The sequence below is a fragment of the Mchenga conophoros genome, linkage group LG2 (genome assembly GCF_057382185.1).
Source record: "Mchenga conophoros isolate Kocher_MC1m ecotype Shallow Benthic linkage group LG2, M_conophoros_male_GT1.1, whole genome shotgun sequence".
NCBI lineage: Eukaryota > Metazoa > Chordata > Actinopteri > Cichliformes > Cichlidae > Mchenga > Mchenga conophoros.
The window spans coordinates 14,471,723-14,497,550 of record NC_140527.1 but is presented as its reverse complement, the minus strand read 5'-3'; the positions used below and the strand labels follow the sequence as shown (position 1 = coordinate 14,497,550).

Here is a 25,828-nt window from a genome sequence, read left to right as displayed (position 1 = left end):
ACAAAAACACTTTTACCCAGCTGTGATCTTTGTGACTTGTGCTATTTTTTTGTATCCCGAAAGAACCCAGGCTCCTGGGAATGCTGCTTTGATCTCAATGTTTAACTAACGTGACCTCTCCTTCTCTTTTTCCGTCCTCAGTATGGGGAGGAGGAGGTGTGTTCGGACCGTCTGGACACCGACTTCCCGGACATTGACCTCTCCCAGCTGGACACCAGCGACTTTGACAGCGTCAACTGCCTCAGCGAGCTGCAGTGGTGCAACGATCAGTCGGCCAACGCGTCGCCGGCCTCCATTCACTACAGCACAGCAGACGAGCTGTTCGAGGTGAGGTTTCTGTCCTGAAGCCGGCGCCTCTTCTCGAAAATACGTCTCCTTTTTCGGCGTCTTTCTTTCTCATACCTATGCTCGTTATCTTTCTATTCTTGGAAGAGCTGGTGGTCAGAGGGAAATGAATCTTCGTCTGTTGTTTAGTGTTGAGACAAAGTTGGTGTTGTGTGAAGGACTTCCCAAATACTCCCTGCTGACTCCTTTAGCTGCACAGTGTACAAAATATATGCTCTGATATTATTTTAGTGAACTGAGGCGAGCACGAGGTGTTAGGCCGGAATCAGCTGGCAAACATGTCCACGCGCTGCAGGCTTGTCTCAGCACTTCACACCAAACAGAGGCTGAATCTGTGCTTTTTGTTTTGGCACCTTCTTGTTTTTTCAGACCTTTTGACCAAAGCTGTTGTTTTATGAATTAATTCAGCTGTTAATTGAATCTCACACGTGCCTTTCGTGGAATTGGGTCTCAGAAGCATGTTGTTAGAGAGCCAAAGTTTCCTATGCTGAAGTGGGTGTAAAACCCAAACCCCTGTCTTGACCCTTGTGCTTAGATGTGGACATGTGTGGGCCCAGCCAAGAAAGTAGTTCCCAGTTATGCTGCGTGTAACACGATGATGCAAGCAGCACATCTGCTGGGCCGCTGAAAGCCCGAGGCTCCGGTGTCTGGTGCCCTTCCGGGATGAATTCAAGGAATACCCTTCTAATCTTTCTTTATCTGCGAGCCGGCCCTGGATCATTGATCGTCCATAGGTTTGCAGTCCCTGCAAAGTCTTGCAGTCCCATTATGGAGGCTAAATTGAGAGCACCTCGAGAATAAAAAGACAATAACGGAGAGATAAAGTAGCATTTAGGTCCACATCATCTGCTGTGTAATGCAAGTCTGCTGATGGAAATTGCTTTGATGCTGCAATGTGCCACAGAGAGTATTGGTTAAATGAAGACAGGCAAAGCATTATGGGAATTCAGGTAAATAAACACCCACAGCCCCTGTCTGCACTCTGAGCGCCTCAGTTTTATTCTTACTTCGATCCACATTAGCTGACGCCTGAGCGACTCTTTGACTTCCTGTTGCTGACACGAAACTAAACTTCACAAGATCACAGACGCACAACACAGACAGTTACAGACGCAATCATACAGCACAAACACAATCACAGACACACAACAGACACAGTTACAGACACAATCATACAGCACAGACAAAATCACACACACAGTCGCAAAGACACAATCATGGACACAGGTGTATTCATACTGAGAAGTTACAGCTGTGAGATTCTTCATGTCTAACAGCAGCCGACTAATAAGAAAATACACGAAGAGGAAACGGGCGCGTTAATCTCACCGTTTTTCTGGTTCTTTGTCTCGATCAAACACTGCAGCTGCTTTACTTCCCGGCCTTTGTGGTATCGGGAGCTCTTTGATGGCTTCATGGCACTTTTTCCTTTCTGTGTTTGTCACCAGTAACTGCTCCTCCTGATGCGTTCTGGTCTGTGTTCACTCATTTTTCTGTTTCTGCAAACTCACTCTGCACATGTACAGCTTTGAAAAACACAGTACCCCCCTTCATTCCTCTGATATGTTATATTTCAGTCAATACTATATTGATCAGATTAAAACAGCAGTGTAGATGGTCAGACCGCGTTTGATTATGAATACGAGTAATGAATAGAGTGATAAGCAGGCACATGAAGCCCTCCCAGTGTCTCTGCCCCTCTGCTATCAGTCAATATGGTGCTTATTTACGGTCGCGTGTCGCAATCTCATCCCCAGCTGGAGGTTATCGATCGTGTTTGTGTGACTTAATTTAACCTCAGAGTGCAGAGATCAGGAAAGGAAAGAGCAAATTGATTTAGAATTATGATTTTAGCAATAAAAGCCCACACATGCTCAGTGGACATCTATTCAGCTGTTCGTGTGTCAGCCAATCACACGGCAAGACAAGCTGCTGAAGCTCAGACCGAGCATCAGAATGATGAAGAAAGAATGTGGCATGGTTGTTGGTCTGAGTGTTTCACACACTGATCTCCAACCATCTCTGAGCTCAGAGGAAATAACCAGCCAGCAGCAGCTCTGTGGGAGGAAATGACTCGCTAAGGTCAGAGGAGGATGGACAGTCTACTTAGAGCTGATAGGAAGGCAGCAATAACTCCAGTAAGCACTCGCTACAACCAAAGGTCGTGTCCAAATTCATGGGCTGCATCCTCCTGAGGCCGCATTTGTAGACCGATTACGTCACAGCGACGCGCCGAAGGCTGTCCAAATTCGTAGACTCCTCCGAATGCAGCCGACAAATGCGTCCTCCTTTTCTCCGAATTTGAAGGATGGGTCGGATGTGTCCTTCGTGGCCTACCATATCCCAGAATTCATAGCGCGGCCCAGCCAAACTCCAGTTTCCAACAATGGCGGCCGCTACTAAACGTCAAACAGAAACCTGATTAAACAGAAGTATGAGACAGTCGAGAATTTACGCCAGTGTCCTGTTATATTTTAGATAGCAAGGAGCAGACGGCTGAGTTTATTAAACTCCACCGAGACAGCGGTGACGCTAATCAGAAGGCTAGACCGTCCAATTTCACGGCCGTTTACTTCCGGCCTACCCAACCTTCTGAGGACCTGGCCCACGTAGACTGCGAAGGCCGGGTCCTCAGGAGGATGCAGCCCATGAATTTGGACACGACCAAAGTCTGCAGAAGAGCGTCTCTGAACCTTGAAGCAGATGGGCTCCAGAAGCAGACGACCACACCAGTGTCACTGCTGTCAGTAAGAACAGGAAACTGAGTCTATGGCTAACACAGACTCTCAAACCTGGACAACAGAAGCTGGAGAAACGTCTCCTGGTCTGACGAGTTTAAAGCATGGATCCATCCTGCCTGTGTCCGTGTTCAGGCTGCTGCTGGTGTGACTCTCAGTACCAGCTGAGCATCGTTTAAACTCCGTAGCCTGGCCGAGTGCTGCCGCTGACCACGCCTATCCTTTATGACCTCATTCCACCGTCTTTAGCAGGATAACAAAGCTCCGTGTCTCAAAGCTCAGATCATGTCAGACTGGTTTCTAGAACATGACTGTGAGTTCACTGCACTCAGGCAGCCTCCACAGACACAGATCTCAGTCCTGCAGAGCAGCTTTGAGATGCAGGAGACACATCTGCATCAGCTGTGTGATGATGTCATAATGATGTCAGTCTCTGAGCAGCTTGTTGAATCTGAGCCATGAAGAGTTAAACTCAGTACTAGCAGATGTACCTAACAAAGTGTAAGTAAGTAAGTGTCTGTATTTTGATTGTCAGGTAAATGTAAATCTGTTTTTCTGTGACTGTTAAATTAAGTATTGCTTTTAGCCAATCAAAGGCTTTCCTCTGCTGATGTAGCACTGTGTAGATTCCCGCAGAGAAGACGTGAGCTGGCCTGAAGATGGAGAATAAATGTAGGAATAAATAGTTTTGGCAGCTGGGGACAGATGGATCTGGATGATAAAAGAGAGAGACAGATGAATGAAGCTCGCTGGCTTCCCGTAGGCCAGCCGTGCTATCGCCTCTCCACCAGACTCTGCTCTCAGCAAGATGGCAGCTCATCAACAGTAAACAACTCCTGTGTGGATGTCACAGGAGGGCCAGCGGTGGAAAGAGAGCTGAGCTTGGACTGAAATTACACATAAACATTATTTTCTTCAAACGAGACAATGTTCATGCTGAAACATTACAGAAGTGCACATGCAGCATTGCAGAGAACTCAGTGTCGTACTGACGGAGATAACAAGGTCAAAGGTCAGAGTGGAGTCACCTGACCTGTGATGTTATTGTGATAAATGACACAAACAAGAAGAAAGAGTGATCAGAATGTATGGGGCATTGTTTGAGGAGTGATTCAGCTCCCGAAGAGTCCTTCAGTCTGAGAACCAAGACATCTGTCTATACATCCAAGCATCCATCCATCCACCCATGTATACATCCATCCATCCATCCAAACATACATCTATACATCCATCCATCCACCCATGTATACATCCATCCATCCATCCATCCAAACATACATCTATACATCCATGCATCCATCCAAACATCCATCCATTCATATGAATGTGGTGATGGTGATAGATCTGGTGTGGTGGATTAATAGTGGGTCTCTGAGGTTTGTATCGGTGTTCCTGATCCCGCCCATGTTCTCTTCCTGCAGATAGAAGAGGAGAACGCGGCTCTGCTCGCCGCTCTCACCGACAGTTTGGATGGGATTGTGGATGCCGAGGTGGGTGGACTCTCTGTGTTCCCCGCCCTGGGGGAGGAGCCCAGCCAAGAAGAGGAAGATGGTCTTTCTCTCAGCGCCGAGGACTTCAGCCAGCCTCTGGGGTCCGAAACCGAGGACCCGTCTCTGGTAAGAACACAGAGCGGCGTGAAGCAGCATCAGAACTGTTTCTTTTGTCTCTATTCTGGGTCTGGACCTCAATTTTCCACATCTCCCTCTGTTATGTTTGGTATACAAAAGAGAAACAGGAGATGAATATACCAAACATAACAGAGGGCTGTTATGTTTGGTATTCATCTCCTGTTTCTCTTTTGTCATTGGTCTGCAAATCAAACGTCTCTCACAGCCCAACAGACAGAGATCCTTTAATGCGAGCTTCAAACCCTATCCAGCCCTCGTCACCCCGACGTGCTGAGCCTCTCCTTTCCCATGCTCTCCCTGCAGCTTTCTCCCCCGTATCTCCATCTGTGTCGCGTTCACTAACCTTCATGATCCCCTCATCGGCCTGCGAGGTTCAAAGTCTGCCTTTAACTGCAGGAAAACAGAGCAGCACAAAGTAACCTTTCATCCTGTGTGTGTGTGGGGGTGGGGGTCCCGTTTCTGGGAACCAGGCATTATTTCAGTCACACAAATAGGGTGAAATGCTTCAGAGAGAGCGCCTTGTAGAGGTTTGTGTGAGAATGAGATCTGGTCATAAATGATGAAATCCTGAAAAAGAATAAAGTCTGAGATGTGTTGAGAACGGCGATACAACAGTTTCTTACAGCGAGCTGCTGACTTCAGACTTTTAGGAAACTTTCAAAGTTGTGTGAGTGATTTGACGATTCTGCAGACCTACACAGTCTCAGGACCATGAGTGAGGTGGTCTGTGTTGGTCTTTGTGCTGAAGTGTGTGTGTGTCTGTTCTCCCCCCCCCCCCCCCGGGCCTCTTCCTTGTTCCCTGAATCACTCTTCCTGGAACAAATCCTGTTCTCTCCCCACTTGCCCCTCCCCCCGTTATCAGCCCTTGTGTGCACCTGAGCCCGTCGCCTCCTTACCAAAAACTCTGAAACCTGTTGAGCCCCCCCTGCTGGGCTCAGCCTGGAGGTAATTGAAGCAGGAAGTTATTTGACTGCTCATGCGATTACCTCCAATGCGGTCTTGTTGCTCTCGTCACAAACACAAATCCACCCGCTTCCTCAGCGCACGGTGCTCGCAGGCTTTACTTGTGTGCTCTGATTTAGCGGCAGCTGACAAAGATGCTATTGTTTGGCAGTCGTGAGTCATGGCGGATGTCTGAATACCTGCAGTGTAAATGTTTACCAGCATGCTCTGACTTCTTTTTGTACTGACACGATGAGGCCATCTATAAAACCACCCTGTTGAGCCACATTTGCTGGGCTCTAAAATGAATGCAGTGATAGACTGTGAGATAAGAATGGGTCAATATCCTTTATGGAACAATAAAATATGTTCTTACAGTGAAAGAAGACTCCATTGAGTCTCCTTGGATTGAACTGCTCCGCAGAATTATACCAACAAATGAATGATGGAGCCTTACAGTGAATGCAGCTGTGCTGCAGTGTGTTCAAGCCGTGAGGAAGCAGACTGAGCGATGGCAGCATATCAGCCGTTGCTCTTCTCTGGTACAGGTGCACTGTAGTAACTGCTTTGGCCTCAAGCCGCTTTATACTTTATACTGGAGTAATAGAGAGAAAACCCCAACAATGAGACAACCCCCTAGGAGCAAGCACTTGGTAACAGTGGAAAGGAAAAACTGTTTGAACAAAAAGAAACCTCCAACAGAACCAGGCTCAGGGTGGGAGCCTGCCTGCTGTTACCTCTTCAAACCGCTTTGCAACCCACCCCACCCCAGCACCTCCACTTCATGCTTTTACTAACTTAATGTAACTGAGACCTGCTCATATCTGTGCTGGGGTCAGAGGTTGGAGCTGGGGTCAGAGGTCGGTGCGGTGCAGTATAAAAGAAGGAATCTGTGCATTTTTATGCCTCATGCTTCTCACGTATGTATACAAAAGGACCAAGAGGTCAAGGAGCGCCAAATATAAATGATGAGAGGTTCTGTTCCCCACCTAAATAATATCTGAACACTAAGACTACAGAACCACAGACACTAACAGACACGTAGGTGGAGCCTTGACAGTGTTGGTGTAATCATGTCCAGTGTCCAGGGCCCCATCATCGTTATCCCTGTTCATTTAAAGCTACACTGTAAAGTGTGTGCACCCACTGCGAGCTGTTTTAGTGACACCACTGGGATTGAGTGTTCAGTTTGACAACATGCAGAACACATCACCAACGACACGTTTAGGAATAATACTTATATACAAGGTAGTAAGACAGAGGTTTTACTGTATGACTGGAGTACTCTAGTGTACTAACAGTAGTGGGGACGGATCTGAGAGGCATTAGCAGGAAAATAGGGCATTCCTTCCAAATTGGTGGAAATTGCAGTGACGGTAAATGTTTCAGTAATCAGGACAGTTTGGCTGTTGAGGAAGCCAAAAAAGAAGCAGTCAAGCCTGTGAGCGCTAACGGTGAGTGTGTGCCGGCAGGAAGTCGGGCATCGCTGCAGGCGGTTAAATGCAATGAAGCTTTTGTTTGGTGCAAAACAGGCCAAAGATAGTGAGCTGTCACGCCACGACATGCCGTCGTCTCTGCTGTCTCACACGTTTGTCCTTGAAGCTTCGGCGGTCATCAGTCAGCCAGAACTCAGGTTGTAAGTACGAGACCCCGAAGGTCACAGAAACGCCAGCTCAGACTTCATGACTGTCGCCGTCGTTTATTCTTGAAGTTTTGGTGCACTTTTGATAATATTGATCCCAAAGGTCCACATGTAGAAAACTCCAGAGCAGTTTGATTGTGACAGATGCAACTCTGAGACTCTTTAAATAGCTTTAAATTATTACACTGCACAGGGCTGCGTTTGACTTGAGAAACAATTTTAAAAAGTGAAGGTGTTCTCACAGGTGCAGCAGCCGGACATCCATGCAGGCAGAGCAGCCTCCTAACAACATTATTCTCTTTACTCTGCGTGCTGTCACATGACTGCTGTCACTGTGTTCAGGCTTAAATGAGGTGGCGGCCTCTACTGACAAATCCTAGAATCCTAAATTTTGTTCCAAAGTCTTCTAAAAGTCGTGTCTGTGTGGCGTGATTATAATTACATGACATATACGTATAAAGCTGCATAAACAGTGACAAGTTCAGTTTCCTCAGAGCTAAAAGAGCCGTGCAGAAGCTTTTAACATGTGTTTTCTCTGCACCGTGTCCCCCTCTTTCGGTGCTTGTGCACACTCTTGCAGTTTGTTCACATGTGATTGGCCCTTGGCTCTTTCTTCATGACTATTTGTCCCAGTGTAGAACAAGGCCTCCATTGATGAGGCCACTGAAGCTGTGGGAGGTGTCCAGAGTAGAGTAGAGCGAAGAAGAGTAAACTGTGTGTTTGAGGGCCCCGGATGCTTTCAGTGGTCCAAACAGACACAAACCTTCAGTTGCCACTTTCACGCCCCTCAATGGGACTCTGAGCGGAGCATCAGCACGCGCTCAGAGCCAAGTTGGCTCGCCCACAAAGAGCCGCTGTGGCCCATTAACGATGTGTGCTTGCAGCCAGTGCTGACGGCTGGTGATGATGTGCAGCGTCGCTCACAGGTACACAGCTTCTAATGCTGACCTCCAGAGAGTCAGCCGCAGCATCACGCCATCATAAACGCTCTGCACGCCCTGCAGTAGGTCTTCATATAATGTTGCTTACATGTGACGGCCCCAATCAGAAATAGAGTTTTTATAAAGCGGCAACATCCGTGAGTTTCTACCAGCGATTCAGAGAGACTGAAAAAGGAGCTGATGGAGCTGACATGAAGCTCAGACCTGCACTGAATGGGCGACGAGGACAGTGGGCGGGGCTTGGGGGGTGCTAGTGTTAATATTCAGCTGAAGGGTAATACTGGGGGATGATGAAGGACAGGTTGGCTTCATGCCTGTAAGAAGACTGTGATGGAGGGATGAAGGAGCAGTCGTGCTCGGTTATTATAGAAAGAGAGAGTTTTTAATGGGAACGTGAGCGTGCCGTGTCGCTGTCAGCTTTAGTCGAGTGATAAATGTACAGTATGTTGACCCGGCCTGCATGTTACTCTTGTACAAACATCCATCAGCGAAGTGTTAACAGCTGACAGAACGTAGATTAAAAACTGGCGCATTCATCTCTCTGTGAGCCCTCTCCCGTGTTTGTGTTTTTACTACATTTGTACATCTGCCTCGCCGTCGTGCACGCGCACAAAGCGGCGCTCTATGTCTACGTCATGAAGACACTTCTGAAACCTTTTGATTTTCTTCCTCCTCAGCTGAAGAAGCTGCTGCTGACGCCTCCCAACATGCCTGCAGGCATGGACGTGCACAAAGAGGGCGTGAATGGCCATCGCTACTGCAACAGAAGCTTGCGCCTTCGTCCGGTCAGGCCTCTGCTGAAGGTGAGACACTTCCTGTCAGTACGTGCTGTTTAAAAGTTCACTACTTGTTGAATTAGGTTTTCAACAGAGCAACGAATTATCAAAATTAAATTCTCCAGTCTCTGGATTTTTACAATGAGTCGACGCAGTACTCGTGGCTGCGTAGGTAGTAGTACATCAGCAGTAAATGGTACAGTACGAAGCAGTTTTTACAGATTGTTAAGCTGTAGAATAAAAGCTTGCCGAGACCTTCCCGAGGAGAGGATGCTGTTGATGCTGGACGGAGTTCACAGAGCTGTGGCTTTAGCTTTAGAGCCGCGTAGCTGTGCTGTGGCAGATGGTGTGAGGGCAGCAGTGAGTTATGTGGATAATCCACAGCTGCACGCAGCACAGACATTAAACGTGAGCCTCTGTGCAGGGCAGGAAACCGCTTCCATGTTTTGTTGTGTGGGGCTTCATTTTTCATTTCCAGGAACAGCTGCAGACAGGAGAATGAAACAAAACAGTTCATCTGAAGCATCAGGATGTAGTGGAAGACTACAGGCTGCTGTAGTTGCATCCTTCATTACTGCATAGCAGGCCTGAACTGTGTTAGCTCACAGCACCGATGCTACAAGGGCTGTAGACCAAAAAGTTGTTCCACAAGCTTTTAAATATCTAGGCACAGAAAGGCCTTTTGACTTTTCCTTTCTTGTCCTTCAGATCGTGTTTTTGTTTCGTCCCGATGGCTTGTTTTCTTTAAAATCCAGCTTCCAAATTCCATCAGATTCTCTGAGCCACCTGAACATGCCGTCTACCAGCACACTGGCGTCAAACACAAAGCAATTCTGAGAATTGTTGTAGAATTTGAGTCTAATTACACTGATCCTTATCATCTGTTGTGATAACAATCACAACAGACTACAGCTACTCAGTAGCATTGTGAGGTAGTATGGCTTCAAAATCATTTATGGCACTGATACTGCCTCCTGCAGAGGGAAACAACATCTATTGCCATGGATACTTAATAAAGTTACGTTATAGTACATTTTTACAGTGAGCCGAGCTGTTTTTGCTCAGCGGTGCACACACAGAGCTGAGCATCATCATATTTCCCTCGCATGTTATTTTTTCCTACATGCTCACCTTGTTTCTCACCCTCTGGTTTATGCTCTTGGTAGACTGTGGTGCTCATTTGGGCAGTGCTTTTTGCAGGTTGTTGGTAGACACGCCCCCACTGCCATGTTTTTTATCCTGTAATGCAGAGCACTTCCTGTTCTAACCGCTTGTTTGTCTCCATCTTCAGAGTGACGTCCCTCAGGAGAGGAAGCCCCGGGCGGTGCGTCCCGCTGGGCGTCTGTGCACAGAGCTTCACCGCCACCTCACCACCACGGAGGACACTGCGGCTCCTGACACGGAGGAGGAGGACGAGGAAGAGGAGGACGAGGACAGTGAGTCTGAGGAGGAAGAAGAGGAGGAGGAGTCCTCCAGCAGTGAAGCAGAGGGAGCGGCAAGCGTGGCCGCTGCCCCCGTTGAGGCACCGAAGCCTCAGTTCAGCTCAGAGAAGGAGCTGCAGTCTGTGGTGGAGTTGATCAGGTACATGCACACCTACTGCCTGCCCTCGCGCAAGCAACAGGGCTGGGATCGTAAGGACCGTGACCTGCTGCGGTCCCGGGCCCGACCTGAGGCCCCCCGCTCACCTGCCACAACCTCTCACAGTAGAGTGGTACTGGTGGCTGGTCCCGGGACCGGCGGGGGCTCGACTGGGTCAGCCAGCACCGCCACCAGGAAGCTCCCCTTCGCTCGGCGAAGGGAGATGAAGGCAGACTCCCTTCTCCGCACGCTCTTGCAGCAGAGCAGCTCTTTTGACGTGAGCAAGCCCTACAGACTGCACCGCCCACCCTACTCTCTCAGCCCCGACCGAACGGGAGAACCCGCTCCCTCAGGCCCGGCCCAAATCCCCACCTCCGCCAACCCCAAGCCAGACCTTGAGACCCCTGAGAGGAGAAGCCACTCCTCTGAGCCACCACGAAGCCTGGAGAAGACTGCAGACTGCAGCGGCTCCTTCTCAGTTCGGCGCTCACGCCGGCTGGCATCGTTTCCCAGCCGCTTTGCCAAAAGGCTGCGGCCTGAACGGGCCAGGGAAGAAGACAGGAAGGAGGGACGGGTGGGGCTCAAACTGCCGCCCACCCAAGCTGGAGGGGAAAGCGCGACGGAGACGTTGAGGGGAAAGCTAACGTCCAGTGAGCTGAGTCACCCCTGCTGCCACGGTACGTCACGCACGTCCTCCTTCGTTCGTGAAGGCGGGGCCTGCGAGTGTGACCTCGTCACAGCAATACTGACCTACATGCTGATGAGTTTGTACATGGCAGTGAGAGGATTTTTGTTGTGGTTGCAGAAAAGCCAGCCTGCCTGTGTCTGCCTCTCAACACAAAGTCTGCAGGGTGAGTATTCACAGCTCAGAGTACCTGTAGGTTTCATCATGCAGGTGCACCATAGTTATTTAGGCCGGAAACTTCACTTTAGGTTTACTAACGTTGAGCTGACAGCAGTGCAGAGGTGACTCAGCAGGCGCTCCACGCTGAACATACTTCAGATTATGATGCTGAGAGGATTGTTTCAGCTGTGCTAATCTAAAGCCTGTAAACATGCAAATGACTGTTAATCACTTGGAAACCATAAAAACCTCCATTCATTCGTTTCTTCCTGTTTGGGTATTTGCTTAATGATCTTAATTATAAAAATTTGAATGGTTGGCAGTTTGTCAGTGTGTGCACTGTTTGGGCTGACACTAAATTTAAGGCTCCGTGCAGGAACACAGGGACATCACTTACCCTGCAGTGAAACGGTCTCTCTCCAGTTGAGCTCACTTTTACTTCAGTATAAAAGACGCTCATGTTCATCAGAAGTTCTAGCATAAGGTAACCAAAACAGGAAGAACCATCACATTCCGGCTGCTCACCTGTGGGTCTGATGAGATTTCAGGATAAAAGGCTTCAGCACCATCCATGGGGCCATTTCTGAACTTTTAAGCCAGACCCAGATTCATCAGGACCCTGGCTGGTTTCTCAGAATTTAATTTGGGCAGACAGAGTACTTTTTTGAACATTATTGAATGGTGATTGTGTTCAGGGCTCTAACGTGTCCTCTGCTTTGATCCGGCAGAGAGTCCCAGTACAGCACCAAGGCCTTTGAGCAGACGCTCAGCGTGGACCTGTGCGGAACGGCGGGTAAGCCTCTTGCTGCTGGGGCCCCACGCGATGACATCATAGCTGCACATGCTGTTTCTCGCTCATGTACTCAAGCCTTTGTCGTCCCCACTCAGGTCTCACCCCTCCCACGACTCCGCCTCACAAGCCCGTGGAAGACGAGCTGTTCAAGCCGGCAGACGGAGGAAAAGGTGGAGGTGGCGGAAGCGAGCCCGCCCACCTGGCTTCAAACAGCAGTGCTGCCGTAAAGACCTCGTCCTGGGCGAGCCGGGCTCACCACCAGCGGAAGCTGCCAGAGCAGACGGAGCTATACGCTCAGCTGAGGCGCATGGGCCAGGCCAGCGAGACTGACGCCCACCGTGGCTTTGGTGACCATGACTACTGTCTGCTGAGCCTCGGCGAGAGCCGCAAGCGTAGCGCTGCCATCTTTGGCGCCATGTTACAGGGACGAGCAGAGAGCGAGAGAGTCGGTGCTCCAACTCCCAGAGTGGCCGAGGAGGAGCGGGAAGGGAAGGAGAGCGAAGACGGGCTGGTGCACCCGGAGGCTGCAGAGCCGCGGGAGCAGCTGACATCGTCATCGTCACCCCCATCAGACCGCCAGTCGGACGCTGCCACGCCGCCAGCTTCTGAAGAAGAGGCAGAGGGCTCGTCGGTGTCTCGCTCGCCCTCGCCCATCCCCCACCTGTGCCCTAACTCCCCCTCCAGCAAGAAAGACTCCAGGTAAGATGGACACTTGGGGGGGGGTAGAAGCAGAATCCCAGTGAGTCTTACATTGTCAAAGATCAGAGGTCATTATTTCTGGAACACAGGTTTTTTTCTTTGCCGCAGTCACCTGTTACCTGCTCGTGTCTTTCATTTTCACCTCGTGTTTGTCCTAATCTCGCATTCAACCACCCCTGCTCTTTCAGTGAGAACTCGGAGATTTGTCCTGACGACACGCAGGGGATCAAAGCCAATCCTGACGAGGTACGTTCGTCGTTCCAGAGCCTGAGTGCTGATGTAGCCACAGTCAGGTGTGCCTCTGCGTACCTGAGAGCAGCTCTGCGCTCGGCCTCCCCTCGCTTTAGTTCACACATCTTTCAGTATTCTGTATTGTCCTTTGTCCTGACTGTTGCCATGGTTTCCCTGTTGCCAGGACAACTGCCAGGTGTTTTACATCCACAACCTGCCGAGCAGCGTGACCCAGAACATGCTGAGGAAACGCTTTCAGATTTTCGGCAAAGCAGAGGACTGCAAAGTCATCATCTGCAACGAGTAAGTGTGTGTGTGTGTGTGTGTGTGTGTGTGTGTGTGTGTCATTGAGTCTGTCCCGTGATTGGCCACAGCCCCTAAAGGTCAGAGAGGGTCACTTCCTGAGGGGCTCATTAAATGTGACTTTGAAATTTTAATTTAATGATGGCGCCCGCTCCTGTTGTTGCAGACAAACCCAAACATTTGGTGGTGTTGATGTAATAGTTTTGTTTTGGGGTCAGAGGCGAAGTCACTGCTTCATTGTATCCAGGATGTCACGTGTCTGCATCACACCTTAAAGCACCAGTAAGCTAATGCACCGCCTGTCCTCTGCCGGCCTGTAGGGAGCGTTGCGGGGTGATAAAGATCCGCTCATCGGGCGTTCAGAAGCACTGGAGAGAGCGGGAAGGTGTTTTCCAGAACGGACCGGTGAGCCCGCGGAGGCTGACGAGGAAGCGCTACATAGACCTCGGTAATGAACGCACACAGCAGCACTCACAGGTGCACTCAGTAACCTGGACAGGTGTGTCAGTCATTAGTGCTGCAGAGGAAGAGCGCTTCAGCTACCGCAGAGCATCCTCCCGCCTGTAGAGGCGGGGCACGCACCCAGCTGTGGTTTGTTTCCCAGCAGCACGCCTGACCTGAAGCTTTGCTCTGTGTGTTTCAGATGAGGCAGGTCCCGGCCCGGTCAAGAGCAAGTACGACGCAATGGACTTTGACACTTTGCTGAAGGAGGCCCAAAAGTCCCTGCACCGCTGACAGTAGAGGTCCACCGTCTGGCCAGCCTTAGTAAAGAGCATCAGCCCTGCAGCGACGCGGCTCTGCCCTCAGACTGACTCCTGGTTCCTCCTCACAAGACGACCTCGCGAAATGTTTACATTTTTACCGTTGGAATAAACAATGAGGACCTCGTTTTTTTAAGTTCTTTCACCGGAGGACACTGCTCATAAACGAGGCGCCGCAGGGTCACTTCAGAGAGATCGCTTCTGTGCTGCTTTCTTGTCTGCACTGGGATGCCGTCGCCTCGCTGTGGACAAGCGGGCGTGAGAGACCCAGTAGCAGATCCTTGCTATCCCTGCGTGGCGTTGGTTGTTGTGGTGTGTGTCCCCATGTGTTCGTTGTTCTGTTTGTTTTGTAAAAAAAGAGAAATGCCCCTCTGAGGTCACGACAGGCGACTACGAGCTGCATTTGCTCGTGCAGTCGCATAACCCCAAAAAAGAACCTGCTTTGTTTCAGCGACAAATTGTGGATGTTATTAATTTTAAAATTACTGTGTGTGTGTGTTATGGACAAAGAATATAAGAAAACGTTTAATGTAATTATTTTATGACTGAGAAAGTTTACAAATCTAATATGAAGAAAAAAAAATCATGTTTTTTCCTTTTTGTAATTGTAGTGCTTCCTTGATTTGATCTATGCACTGTAAGGACGCACCTGTTTCTGCTGTCCCTCCCTCCGATCTCCGCCATGCTGACGTTACGGCTGCTGCTGCTGCTGCTTCACAGACGAAGGCTTTCGGGATTTGGGAAAAGTGTTCCCGCACTCGTTCACACGCACTGAAATAAGATGTGAGTTTACTTGAACGCCTGGAGGCGTGGCCTGAGATGGAGGCATAGGCACAGATTAGTTTGCCCACATCCATCAGAACCAGGACGAAAGTTGGAAACACTTTTCCCAGATCTTAGAGCCTCCCTGTCTCCCTGATGGGAGCCTCCCAACCGCCAATGCAACCGTTACTGTTTACATCTGGACAGCAGCAAGCGTGAGGAAAATGGAGAGCGCTCTGTACAAATCCAGCACTTTGTCCAGTATTCACCCCTTGAAGCTGCTCATCAGCCCTGTGGGGCCAAGAGCTGCCCGCGGGTCACGTGTGTGGGCCGGCCGCGGCGCGAGCCTTGCCCTCGACAGCACGCAGAAGGATCGGCTGGTCTCGTGGAATGTATTCGAGGACCTGAATGTAATCGTGGCGTTTTCCCCGTTTCTGCTCGCCCAAAGATTGTGGAGCTCTCCGGTGCTTTAAAAGGCTACACTGGCAGGGCTGCGTGAGCCGCTCCGGCCTCAGCGGTCGTCCGCTTGCGGCCGATTTACATTCCCTGCGCAGCTAGCAGCAGCAGCACCCTGTCAAAGGGAGAGAGCCTCCACAGCTGACGGCGAGGTGGCATGATATGGCCCGAGGACGAGCAAGGGGCCGGCCGAAAGGGAAGGAACAGAGCGGGGGTTTCCCGCCTGCTTCAGATGAGCATCTCTACCTCACATCCATCCGCCCCCGCCCTTTGTCTGTGTACGCTCTCCCCCTCCTCTTTTATAAGTGTCTGTCACTGGTTTCTTTGCTCTGTGTTTTCGGTGTGGGGCTTTTCTTTGCTGATGGGCAGTGTGGGTGGGTTTCTTTTAATACTGCGACTCCTACCACTACTAGCCACGATGGGGGGCTACTCTCTGTGTCCGGGGCCGCCTCACGGCGGTCCTCGGCGTGTCTGTTTCTTCGAGTCTCGACCGTGTCCTCGTGTAGCTGAGTGTTTCGTCTTCGTCTCGTGTTTAAGTTGGACACTACTGATGCTAACCCTAACCTGGGCCGGGCCAGGGGGGCGGAGCAGGTCAGGTTACCCGTCTTTCCCTCGTTCTTCCTCGGGAATGCGCCCAATCCTGATCTGCTCATCCTCGCTCCCGGCCCGACTCTCTCTCTCTCGCTCTCTCTCTTTGGGTTTGAGGGTTCCGGGCCTTCCCCAGACTCCTCCCACTTCTTTCCCCTTCCTCTTCCTTTCTCTATCTAATCGACTTGTTGGTAACACACAAAAAATTTAATGTTTACATCACTTGATTCTTGTCTGACTTTATTAGGAACGCACACTAAGTACAAAGGCGCCTTATTCAGTGTTTCAAACTAAAACAACAGCAAGCAAAGTGTCCCGGGGGGGCCGCACCCCTCCCCCAAGGCTCACTGATGTCCAAAACGTATACATACTGATGGAGGAACAAGAACCCCTGAATGAGTATTTGTGCTTAGTATGTATACTACTCAAAAGTGAGAGAATGTGCTGGTTTACATGTTAAAAAGAAATATATGAGTATATAATGTGTACATAGCACTATGCCTCATTGTAAACATAAAATGTATTGTGTGTTTTTGTAAAGGTGGTGGGTCACTGTTGATTCTGAATCAGGCGGGAGGTGCTGGTTTGGGTCGGGGAGGAAATCCAACACTGTAGTTCCCTTTAGTCCGTCACACTAGCACGTCCCATTTCTTTGCTGTTTATGAAACGATTCGTTTTGTTTTCAGTTTTCTGAAAAAGCAATTTAAGATGCAATACGTAATAATCTTCTGATTACAGCCATCCTCACATCCTGAGGAAATAATGTGTGTGGGTGGTGCTGAGGTGTACTGCCGGATGCTCTGTGCGCAGACCGCAGCGGGAGGAAAGCGGTGCGTCGTGAATGGCCATCTGAATTTACTCTTGCACAAAATTGTCACAAACGGTGAAACGGCGTTTCCCATCAAAGAGCCAATGGGAAGGAGTTTCTGTCGTGTGTCAGCAGCAGCCGATCCACACCGCGACCAGAACACGGGATGTGAGAGGGGGGAAACAAAAGGAAGCTGTCGCCGGTTTGACCCTGTTAAATATCTGCACCCCCCCCCCCTCCCCCCGCAGAGGCACAGGTGTGTGGGCGGAGTTTCTGGCTGAGGTTTCCGCCCTGCTTTTAATTTGAAAATCTGAGACCGAGAGGGGTTTCTGCAGTCAGTCCTCCAGGTGAACGACATCAGCTACCCCCGTCTCCAAACGGCAAGCCTTAAAAACCAGCCGGGGGAACCACTAGCTTTTATTATTACTGTTTAACCTCCTTTCCAATCCAATGTGGTTTATTATTAAATAATTACTGACGTAATTACAACTTTTTTCAATAGCCATATTATAAAAAATATATACATATATATGAATATATATTTGTGTGTTTGTGTAGATATCTAGATGATTATATAATTTCTTATAGAAAACTTTGATGTTGATCATTCTCCTGAGTGTTTTGAGAACACATTTCAGCATACATACATATATATATATATAAAAGTGCTGTCTGCCTGGTCTAGGTCCTAGGTCAGCAGGCAGCAAATCCAAATAATTAAAAAAAAAACCTTCCAAAGGGAATACCCTCGTCACAATGCAATACCTTTCTTTCCACTCTTCCTTTCAGAAAAATGGGAAATGGCAAGAAAATCATTTGTTAGGCAGGTTAACCAAAAAAATTTTAAAAAATCTTCAGTAATAAAGAGCTTGGCTCGCAGCTCGTGGAAAAACACGTAACGTCTTGGGTTTTCTACGTTGGCGACGCCGTGGCCATTTAAAAAAAAAAAAAAAAAAGCGCGTCCGATCACGCCTCGTTTCACATCTTGTCGGGTTTTTGGTTTGAGAATGGAGCCCAGCATCGACGCGTCTTTATCTGCTAAATGTGAGTTTGGAAACTCGACAAAGGGCATACTCGTTTCATCGTTTCTCATTTCTATTGATTTCCTGTCTATTTACATCTAATGACTATCAGATTCACAAATTCTTATTTTTTCTTTTTTAACTTAGTTTTTGGTAAAAGACAAAAAGGTAAATACTGCTAGTGAGATTTTATATTTTTACATATGTTGGTTTTATTTTGCGTGTCTTCTTTTTTATTTATATGCCACTTAGTTTGGACGTCTTTGGTTTTGTGTGAATTCATATGTCTGCAGAATGTGGAGACAAAGGCATTTCAGTATTTTTGAATTGTTAAAATCTAGTTTCATAGAAGCGGAGTATCTGATGTTATAAATTATATTTTAATTCATGTAAATAGTTTAAAACAGAAGATTATGGCTTCCTTTTAAACTGAATACATTTCTCTTCAGAGATTGTTTACATTATTAAACTGTAGAGATGTGCTCCTCATATACTGTATAAAGTACATATATTCATTGATTTGCCTCCAAAAATAAAATCCTAATGAACAAACCTTCAGTGCACGTGCTGCTTTTTGGCACAAACGGGCGAAGCCACCGGAAGACCACCCAGGTCTCCAGCCGTTTGTCAAGACCGAAAATTGAAGCCACTGACTCTGTCCCACGTAAACAAGCTTTTTCTGCTGTTTTAATGCAGCAGTCTGTGGTTCACCAGCTTCAGCCCACAGTATGTTCAGTTTTCATGCTGTCACCACCTGTCATACAGCACCAATCGCAGCAGTAGTCGTCTAAAGGTGCTTTACACAATCAGACCTCCCCTGTAAACAACGTTTGGCGACGGTGGGAATGAAGAACTCCCTTTTAACCGGGAGAAATCTCCAACCAAACTGGGGTAAGGGAGGCCTCCTGGCTCTGTACAAATCCATCACTTCTGCACTTTGTCCAGTATTCACCCCTCGAAGCTGCTCATCAGACCTGCAGGGCCAAGAGCTGCCCACAGGTCACGAGTGCAGGCCGGAGGCGAGTGTGGAGGGAATGGCTGGTTTCTGATACAGGGACGTTGTTAGCAGAGTGGAAGTGCTTTCTTTATAGGCGGATTTTCAGAATAATACTCATGTTGTGTTGAAGTACGAAGGAGAACTGCAATACTGCATCCAATACTTCCACTGCTAGAGACGGCCAGTTTCCTGTAAATAGGATCAAATAAGAACTCAGTGTTGCTGGATCCAGTCCTGAGAGTAAATGTCACTTCTGAAAAATTACTGCATCTCATATTTCCAAAATCGTCTCCGGAGCCAAAAGTGTTTAAGACTAAACTCTGTGACTTGGTACGTCGTGCACGGGGATGTTGAGTGCATGTCACAGTAAACTACGCTGACGCAAATAAATTTTAGTCACTGTGCCGTCTGTTTGACTGACGAGACACGGTGTCTGTCTCCTGAATGAAAGATTGAACTGAACTGGAAGCTGGTTCCACACAAGAGGGGCCTGAAAACTGAAGGCTCTCCCTCCCATTCTACTTTTAAATACTCTAGGAACAACAAATAAGCCTGCAGTGTGAGAGTGAAGCGCTCTAATGGAGTGATTTGGTACTATAAAGTCATTAAGATAAGATGGGGTCTGATTATTTATGTGAGGAGCAGGATTTTGAATTTCAGAGCTGAAAAATGAGGTTGGCTTTAAACCACCAACCACTGCAGTTCCTCTAGCATCCAGCAGAGGCAGTAGTGAGTCACTCCCATAGAGTCCCATGTTAAAATAAACATGTTTCCAGCCTGATACACAGCCTGTTCTGATCTCTATAGATAATTTCCCCCTTCACAACGGCAGGGGGCGGGGGTTCTGTAAGTCACATTACGTGTTAAAGTTTGCACATTTAGGGCGTGTGTCCTCTTTAACTGACAGGCTGATGGTGACAGGTCACTGTAACTGGATTGTTGTCACTTTGGTTTCATTTTGAGGATGGGGCGGAGTCACACCGGTCCAGATCTGGAGGATGGTGCATGCTGAGTGGGATTCGATGCAGATGAGCTGCCTGTGGGGGTGTGTTTGTGCTGCAGCCCTGCGAGTGCAGGAAAAACGGTAAAACCTTAATGAGCGTGTGCCTGGCCACGGCCTGACCTGCTCTCTCATACAGAGGAGGACATGCCCTCTCTCCAGTCTTCCCCTGGTTAAACAGCATACTATTAACAGGCCGCTGGCGAGTTTCCGGCTGGCTGGGCCGTGATTCGCACGTCACTGAGTGCACTGATGATTGTGCACGAGGCAGCACTACACCAGCACTGCTGCACTCGTGCTCTTGACTCTGCTGCGATTCCCACGCCAGCAAAAACACAGAAGAACATCCCAGAACCTGATCCTGAAGCGTGGGGAGCGTGGAGGCAAGAAAGGAAGGACTAAAGATACGAATATCTTCAGTTTGATGTTCTGATTGTCCAATTCCACAGAGGTGTCATCGATCCTCTTGGTTGAGATCGCAGTCTGTCTGTGAGCTCTATGGTGAGCCAAAGTTCAGAATTACATTCTAATTTCAAATCAAATATATTGAATATTGAAGTTGGAAATTACGTAGTGTTACCCAACAAACCACGACCACAGGTTTACGCTCCAAGCAGTGTTGGGAAGGTTACTTTTAAAATGTATTCCAGTACAGATTACAGAATGCATGCCTCAAAATGTATTTTGTAATGTATTCCGTTAAGTTACTCAATGTGAGTAACATATTCTGAATACTTTGGATTACTTAATATATTGTCATGCTTTTTACAACTACACAAATGTCGCTATCACATCCTGCAAATCCTTGTTTGTTTTTCTTTACCAATTAACTGTTAAGCCCAACTTAAGATAATATATGTAATGTAGAGGAGCAAAGACTTGGGTATGTTTGTATAAGCTGTTTTGTCTTCTTAAAGATAATAAAAAAGCACAGTCTTTCCTTAACATTTTTTTTATATATAAACCTGACAAGTGGAAGACAAACATAAAATATGCCATTGAAAAGTATTTACTGTTATGGTCACCAACATCACTTAGTTCAAATAAAAAGTAGCCTTGCAGAAGGAGAAAAAATATCAGCATTTTCAATGACTGTTTTCTTATTAGGACAAGAAAGGATATATATAAAATTATACTCAAAAATGAAAAATATCTTATTTTGGCATTTACTGTCAATATTATTCTTCCACCAATAATTTTAAATTACAAAAGATTTTTCAATACAACTCAGATATTCAAACTCAATGTAACAATGAGAAATTACATTTTAAACCTTACCCCTATAATTTTTAAAACAAGACAATATATGTTTTATGCAACTCAGCAACATTACCTTATGGCCATTTAACAAAGGCATGCAACAAAGAACTGTCCAAGGTGTCAGTGCTGAACTGCTTGGTTGAAAACCTTAATTGGCCCCAAAAATCAAATAATTGGCGAACAATTGCAGTAAACATATGAGGTGCTGCTTTTTGAATGCATGCCAAAAACAAATACTAAAGACTACAAAATACTGAGGTTGCAAGCCCTATCTGTGAACAATACCAAGATAGTTTCAGCAGACTACCTACATCTGTTTCGCCTAGTCTACAGTCCAGTAAAGGCGGTTGTAACGCAGCAAGAGCACCTGTTCAAAGTGTTTGTCTGTCATGCAGTTACGGTGTGGGGTGAAAACAAGTCCTCCGTGGCTAAAGAGACGCTCGACAGGAGCACTTGATGGCAGAGTTGTATTGTACTTTAAGAAGAGGGCTCTGATCAATGGATATCTCTTTAATGAGGTCAGTGTCTTATCTGAATCTTGAAGATACCTCTGTACCTCATCCTCCGCTGTAGAACAGGTCACCTGTGTACTCTGAAAACTGAAGAAGCTGTCATCATCATCTTCTGGCTCATTTCCCACTGAGGCATGTCCAGTGGTGCTGGTGTCATTAGAAGGTTCTGTGTTGAGGAGACCATTGGACCATTGTTCTTCTCATGGATTCTCTTTCATCATCAGCAAGCCACCAGAGTCGAAATTTTGGGATGGTGGATGCTGCCATCCTTGCTTCATGGGAGGCTAATACAGCTGCAAATCGAGTGTCAATTGCTTTGATGATCGCTAAGAGGATGTGAGTTGAAAATTGCACTTGTGTCAACTTTTCAGATAACTTAGCTTTCAGACTGAGAAGGGTGGGAATCACATATCCGAAATAGCAGTTCTTTTCCCCCTGGAACAGGTTGACTGAGTAGGCAAGTGGTTTCAGAATGGCTGCTACTCTTTGAGAAACACTGTCTCTTGAGGATGCAGTTTTGCCACCTTCAGTTGTTCACAGATTTCATTGAGCTGACTTTCAGCTAGATTCATTAGCTTCTCGATTGCATGGTACTCTGAGCTCCACACCTGTGGGGATGGCGCCCAGGCCCAGAGCAGTGCCGCCAGCTCCCCAATCCTTTCCAGGTGGCGCTCGGACCGGTCCTGCAGCTCTTCCTGCTGGCGACACACCTCCGCCGCCTGCTCCCGCTGGGCGGCCGCCATTTCGGCCACCCTCTTGGCCAGCTCCTCCATTCCCTGGCTCCGATATGGACCCGCCGTGCTGCCTCCTGGGTTTCGGCACCAATGTGGCGTGAATAAGGCACGGCGGGACCACGGAGCAACGTTCAGAGCCATCTTTATTTAATTCACGTCACACCACAACACACCCAAACCCCTGAGTCCCCGTGTTTTTAACTAGGCGGGCGTGATTAAGGATGCCGTGCAGGTGCATCCGCCCTCCCTGCACGGCACCGCAGACCACGCCCCACCACAACACATTTTGAGTATGTAGAAAAATTTCAGTTATTGCTTCCTTCATTTTTGGAAAAGTTTTCTCAATGTGAGTCATCAATGTTTTTCTGCAAACAGGACTCCTGCCCCCACTTAGTCCTTCAACCATCTTACGGAATGAGGTGTTCTCAACGGTAGAAAAGGGCTGCACTTCATTGACTATGAAGTCAGATACCAAGGAATTTACTCTCCTTTGGGTGATGGCTGGAGTGCTAAGGATAGCTTGTTTGAGAGGAGGAGGGGCTGTGTCTTTGCCACTTTGTTCATCACCATGATACGATGTATTTGCTTTGGGTAAACTGTGTATAACCCTGGGATGCATCCTCTGAAAAAAAAAAAAAAGAGAGAGACCGACCAAAAGATAAAATATTACTGATGAAGAAATAGTTTTGTATTCAAGATCACTGCAAAAAAGTTGGGCAATTGGACGAATATCTCGACTATCAACAATAAGTTGAGCCTTTCACCGATTGTTTTTACAAGAGGAATTTTTTTTTTTTGCCAATGAGTAATTATAATAATAATGTTGGTTGAAGGTAAGAGAAGCAGTCAATGGAAAATATAATAGTGGTGTTTTAACGCCATGAACAAATGCAGCGATTCATTTACTCAAACTCATAACAGAATGAAAGAAAAGCAGTAGTCTATGTTCAAGAAAAAACAAAACATTTAATTTAAATAAACAAACCACAATGGTGGGGAGGGATAGAAGAAACTGACTTCTTTTTCCACTTTAACTGTGTTCCAGTGTTTATGTCTTAGATACTCGACCAAAAAACAAATAAGTTAAAAGCCAAAATGTCACTTCCAGCAACCATAAAAAATATCAGAGGTAAATTTACGTTTTTTGTGCACTTTGGTGCAACTCGAATAAATAAATGAATAATCCAAAGAGTAGATATGTTAATACAGAAACTTCAACAAGAAAAGAAGATAAAATATCCCCCCCAAACTAAACTTTCTATTTATGTTCTAAATGCGCAAATCAGTCCGTGCATTATTACATTGCTCCGCCCATTAACAAGTCACCTCCACGATTATGTGTGAATGGGTTGACTGCGTGTGTGTGTAAATGGGTGGATGACTGATTGTGTAAAGCGCTTTTGGATCCTTAGGGACTAGAAAAGCGCTATACAAATACAGGCCATTTACCATTTACCATTATGTTGGTTATCGTTTGACTGACGATTGTCGGTTGGAAAAATTTTTAATCTCGCCCAACCTTAATGTCCACCCTACTGTTAATCATTTTGGGATTGCTTTCACAACTGCACACGATAATTTACAGCTCGTTAATGCTATCTATCAAGTTTAACAGTCTATGAACTAACGTTAACGCCAGCTAACAATGTTAGCTAAAATCACAGCAATATTATATCGAAGCTACTGAAGTGGCATATAGCCTAGGTAGCTACCACAACTAAAATAAGATATTTGCAGTATGTTAATGTTAGTTTTTTAAAAATAACTTACTTTCAGATGTTTTGTTAGATTGGAGGTGGAGTCTTTTGACACAGAGAGCATCTTCTTTGCTAGCAAGCAGAGTTTGCATTGCACTGTGAAATTCCGCCCACCCCTTTCTTCTTTGAATATAAAATGGTGTTGGAACTTCCAACTCTGAAACGCATTCCTGACTCTGTTGTGCTGGCTCCGGCTCCATTGTTTGACTGACGCTATACCAACAGGACGATTTTTTATTTTTTTTTATTTTTAAACAGCCTCTTCTCGCGTATTTTGTATTTTAAATACGTAACGACAGTACATGTATTCCGTTACTCCCCAACTCTGGCTCCAAGCTACGTACTCTGCATACTCTACAACCTACCAGAGACACTTGGGCTGACCAAGCAACTAAGTTACACAGCTTTGCATGCTTTTATTGATTAATTTGTTTGCATGCACTCTCTCTCGTGTGACGCAAATTCATCCGAAGGTCTATAACTGGTGATGACATCATTACTTCACTAGCACTGAGGCCGTACTGTGTGAGAAATAAAGAAATCCAACTTTTCCAACTAAAAAGCAATACAGTTTTTAAAAGTTAGAGCCTGGAGCCTCGGACACGAGGTGCAAACACAAGCAATCATCCCAATGTCGGTGATCTGGCCACGAGAAGAGGAACCTTGTGCCGTTCTCTCACCGTTACCAGCTCCTCTCTCTCTTGAGCTCAGGTCTGAGCTTCGTCACCCTGCGCTCAGGCTCACAGACCGATGTAGTGACTTGGGAAACTCTAACAGCAGAGTGTTAGAGCACAAATAGTATTTCTATAATTAATGAGGCCAAATATCAACCTGTCAATACAACAATTAAATTCAGCAGCAGCTTGTCCTCAGTGTATAAGAGTCCAAATACAGCTGATATATACATTAATGCGTGATTAAACAGTTAATACAGATGTTTGTTAAGCATCTGCCTGTTTAAAACGTTGGCGATTAATTGCACAGCCCAAAGCCAGAGGAGAAAGCATGCGACTGGAAATCATCCTGTCAGCCATTTCCTGTCACGCTGTCCTCTCTGTGGCTGTTTCTGTGGGGCAGTCGTGACTGCAGCAAACAGAGCTCTGCACTGCAGTTATCAGACACACGCTGTCATCCCCGAGCTTCAGCTACACTCTAACGGGGACACCAGGACGGAGACGCTGCTGCTGAACCAAACCTCAGGACCATCCAACAGCCTCCCACGCTGATACACCTGGGTATGTTTATCCATTTGGGCCCAGCAGAGCTATGTGTTGGTACGTAAAGGAGGAGAAAGAACTCCTTTGTGTGGGCAGGAACGGGAACTCCATCAGGCTGCTCATGCATGTTTCCAAACTGTGATGACACACCAGCCTCATGTGGCTTGTAGGCGGATCATAGAAACCACTGACTGGACCTCATGTCAAATAGGTGATATAAATATAAACCATAGAAGTCTGAATACATCTATGAAAGACCCGACAGCCTTTATGCTTGTCTTTCGACACTTCACACTTTCTTTTGATGTCTTGGCCCCTACCCTGGTTAAATGAAGGTTTCATTACAGTTAATTATCCATCCTCTGTTCTTAAGTAATGTTGGACAGTGTCCTCTAACCTTGGCCCTACAAAAGACTGGAATCCTGTGCAGACTGGATCCTACCCCGAAGTCAGCTGTGATAGGCTCCACCCCCTGCGACCCTGAATGAGGTAAG

The 25,828-nt window shown here is 47.2% G+C and overlaps 1 protein-coding gene across 4 annotated transcripts in view; it reads left to right on the top strand.

The window, feature by feature from the left end:
• ppargc1b (peroxisome proliferator-activated receptor gamma, coactivator 1 beta) overlaps positions 1–18,410 on the top strand; it is a 57,305-nt gene extending 38,895 nt beyond the window's left edge. For all 4 annotated transcript variants that reach the window (XM_085286979.1, XM_085286987.1, XM_085286969.1 and 1 more), the window contains exons 2-12: positions 142–327; positions 4,505–4,699; positions 8,914–9,039; positions 10,304–11,267; positions 11,396–11,441; positions 12,163–12,227; positions 12,323–12,926; positions 13,115–13,172; positions 13,342–13,460; positions 13,781–13,908; positions 14,104–18,410. In XM_085286979.1, coding sequence (XP_085143105.1) covers positions 142–327; positions 4,505–4,699; positions 8,914–9,039; positions 10,304–11,267; positions 11,396–11,441; positions 12,163–12,227; positions 12,323–12,926; positions 13,115–13,172; positions 13,342–13,460; positions 13,781–13,908; positions 14,104–14,195 — 2,583 coding nt within the window. In that variant the 3' untranslated portion in view covers positions 14,196–18,410. The remainder of the gene's footprint in view (positions 1–141; positions 328–4,504; positions 4,700–8,913; positions 9,040–10,303; positions 11,268–11,395; positions 11,442–12,162; positions 12,228–12,322; positions 12,927–13,114; positions 13,173–13,341; positions 13,461–13,780; positions 13,909–14,103) is intronic.
• Positions 18,411–25,828: the final 7,418 nt, after the last annotated feature.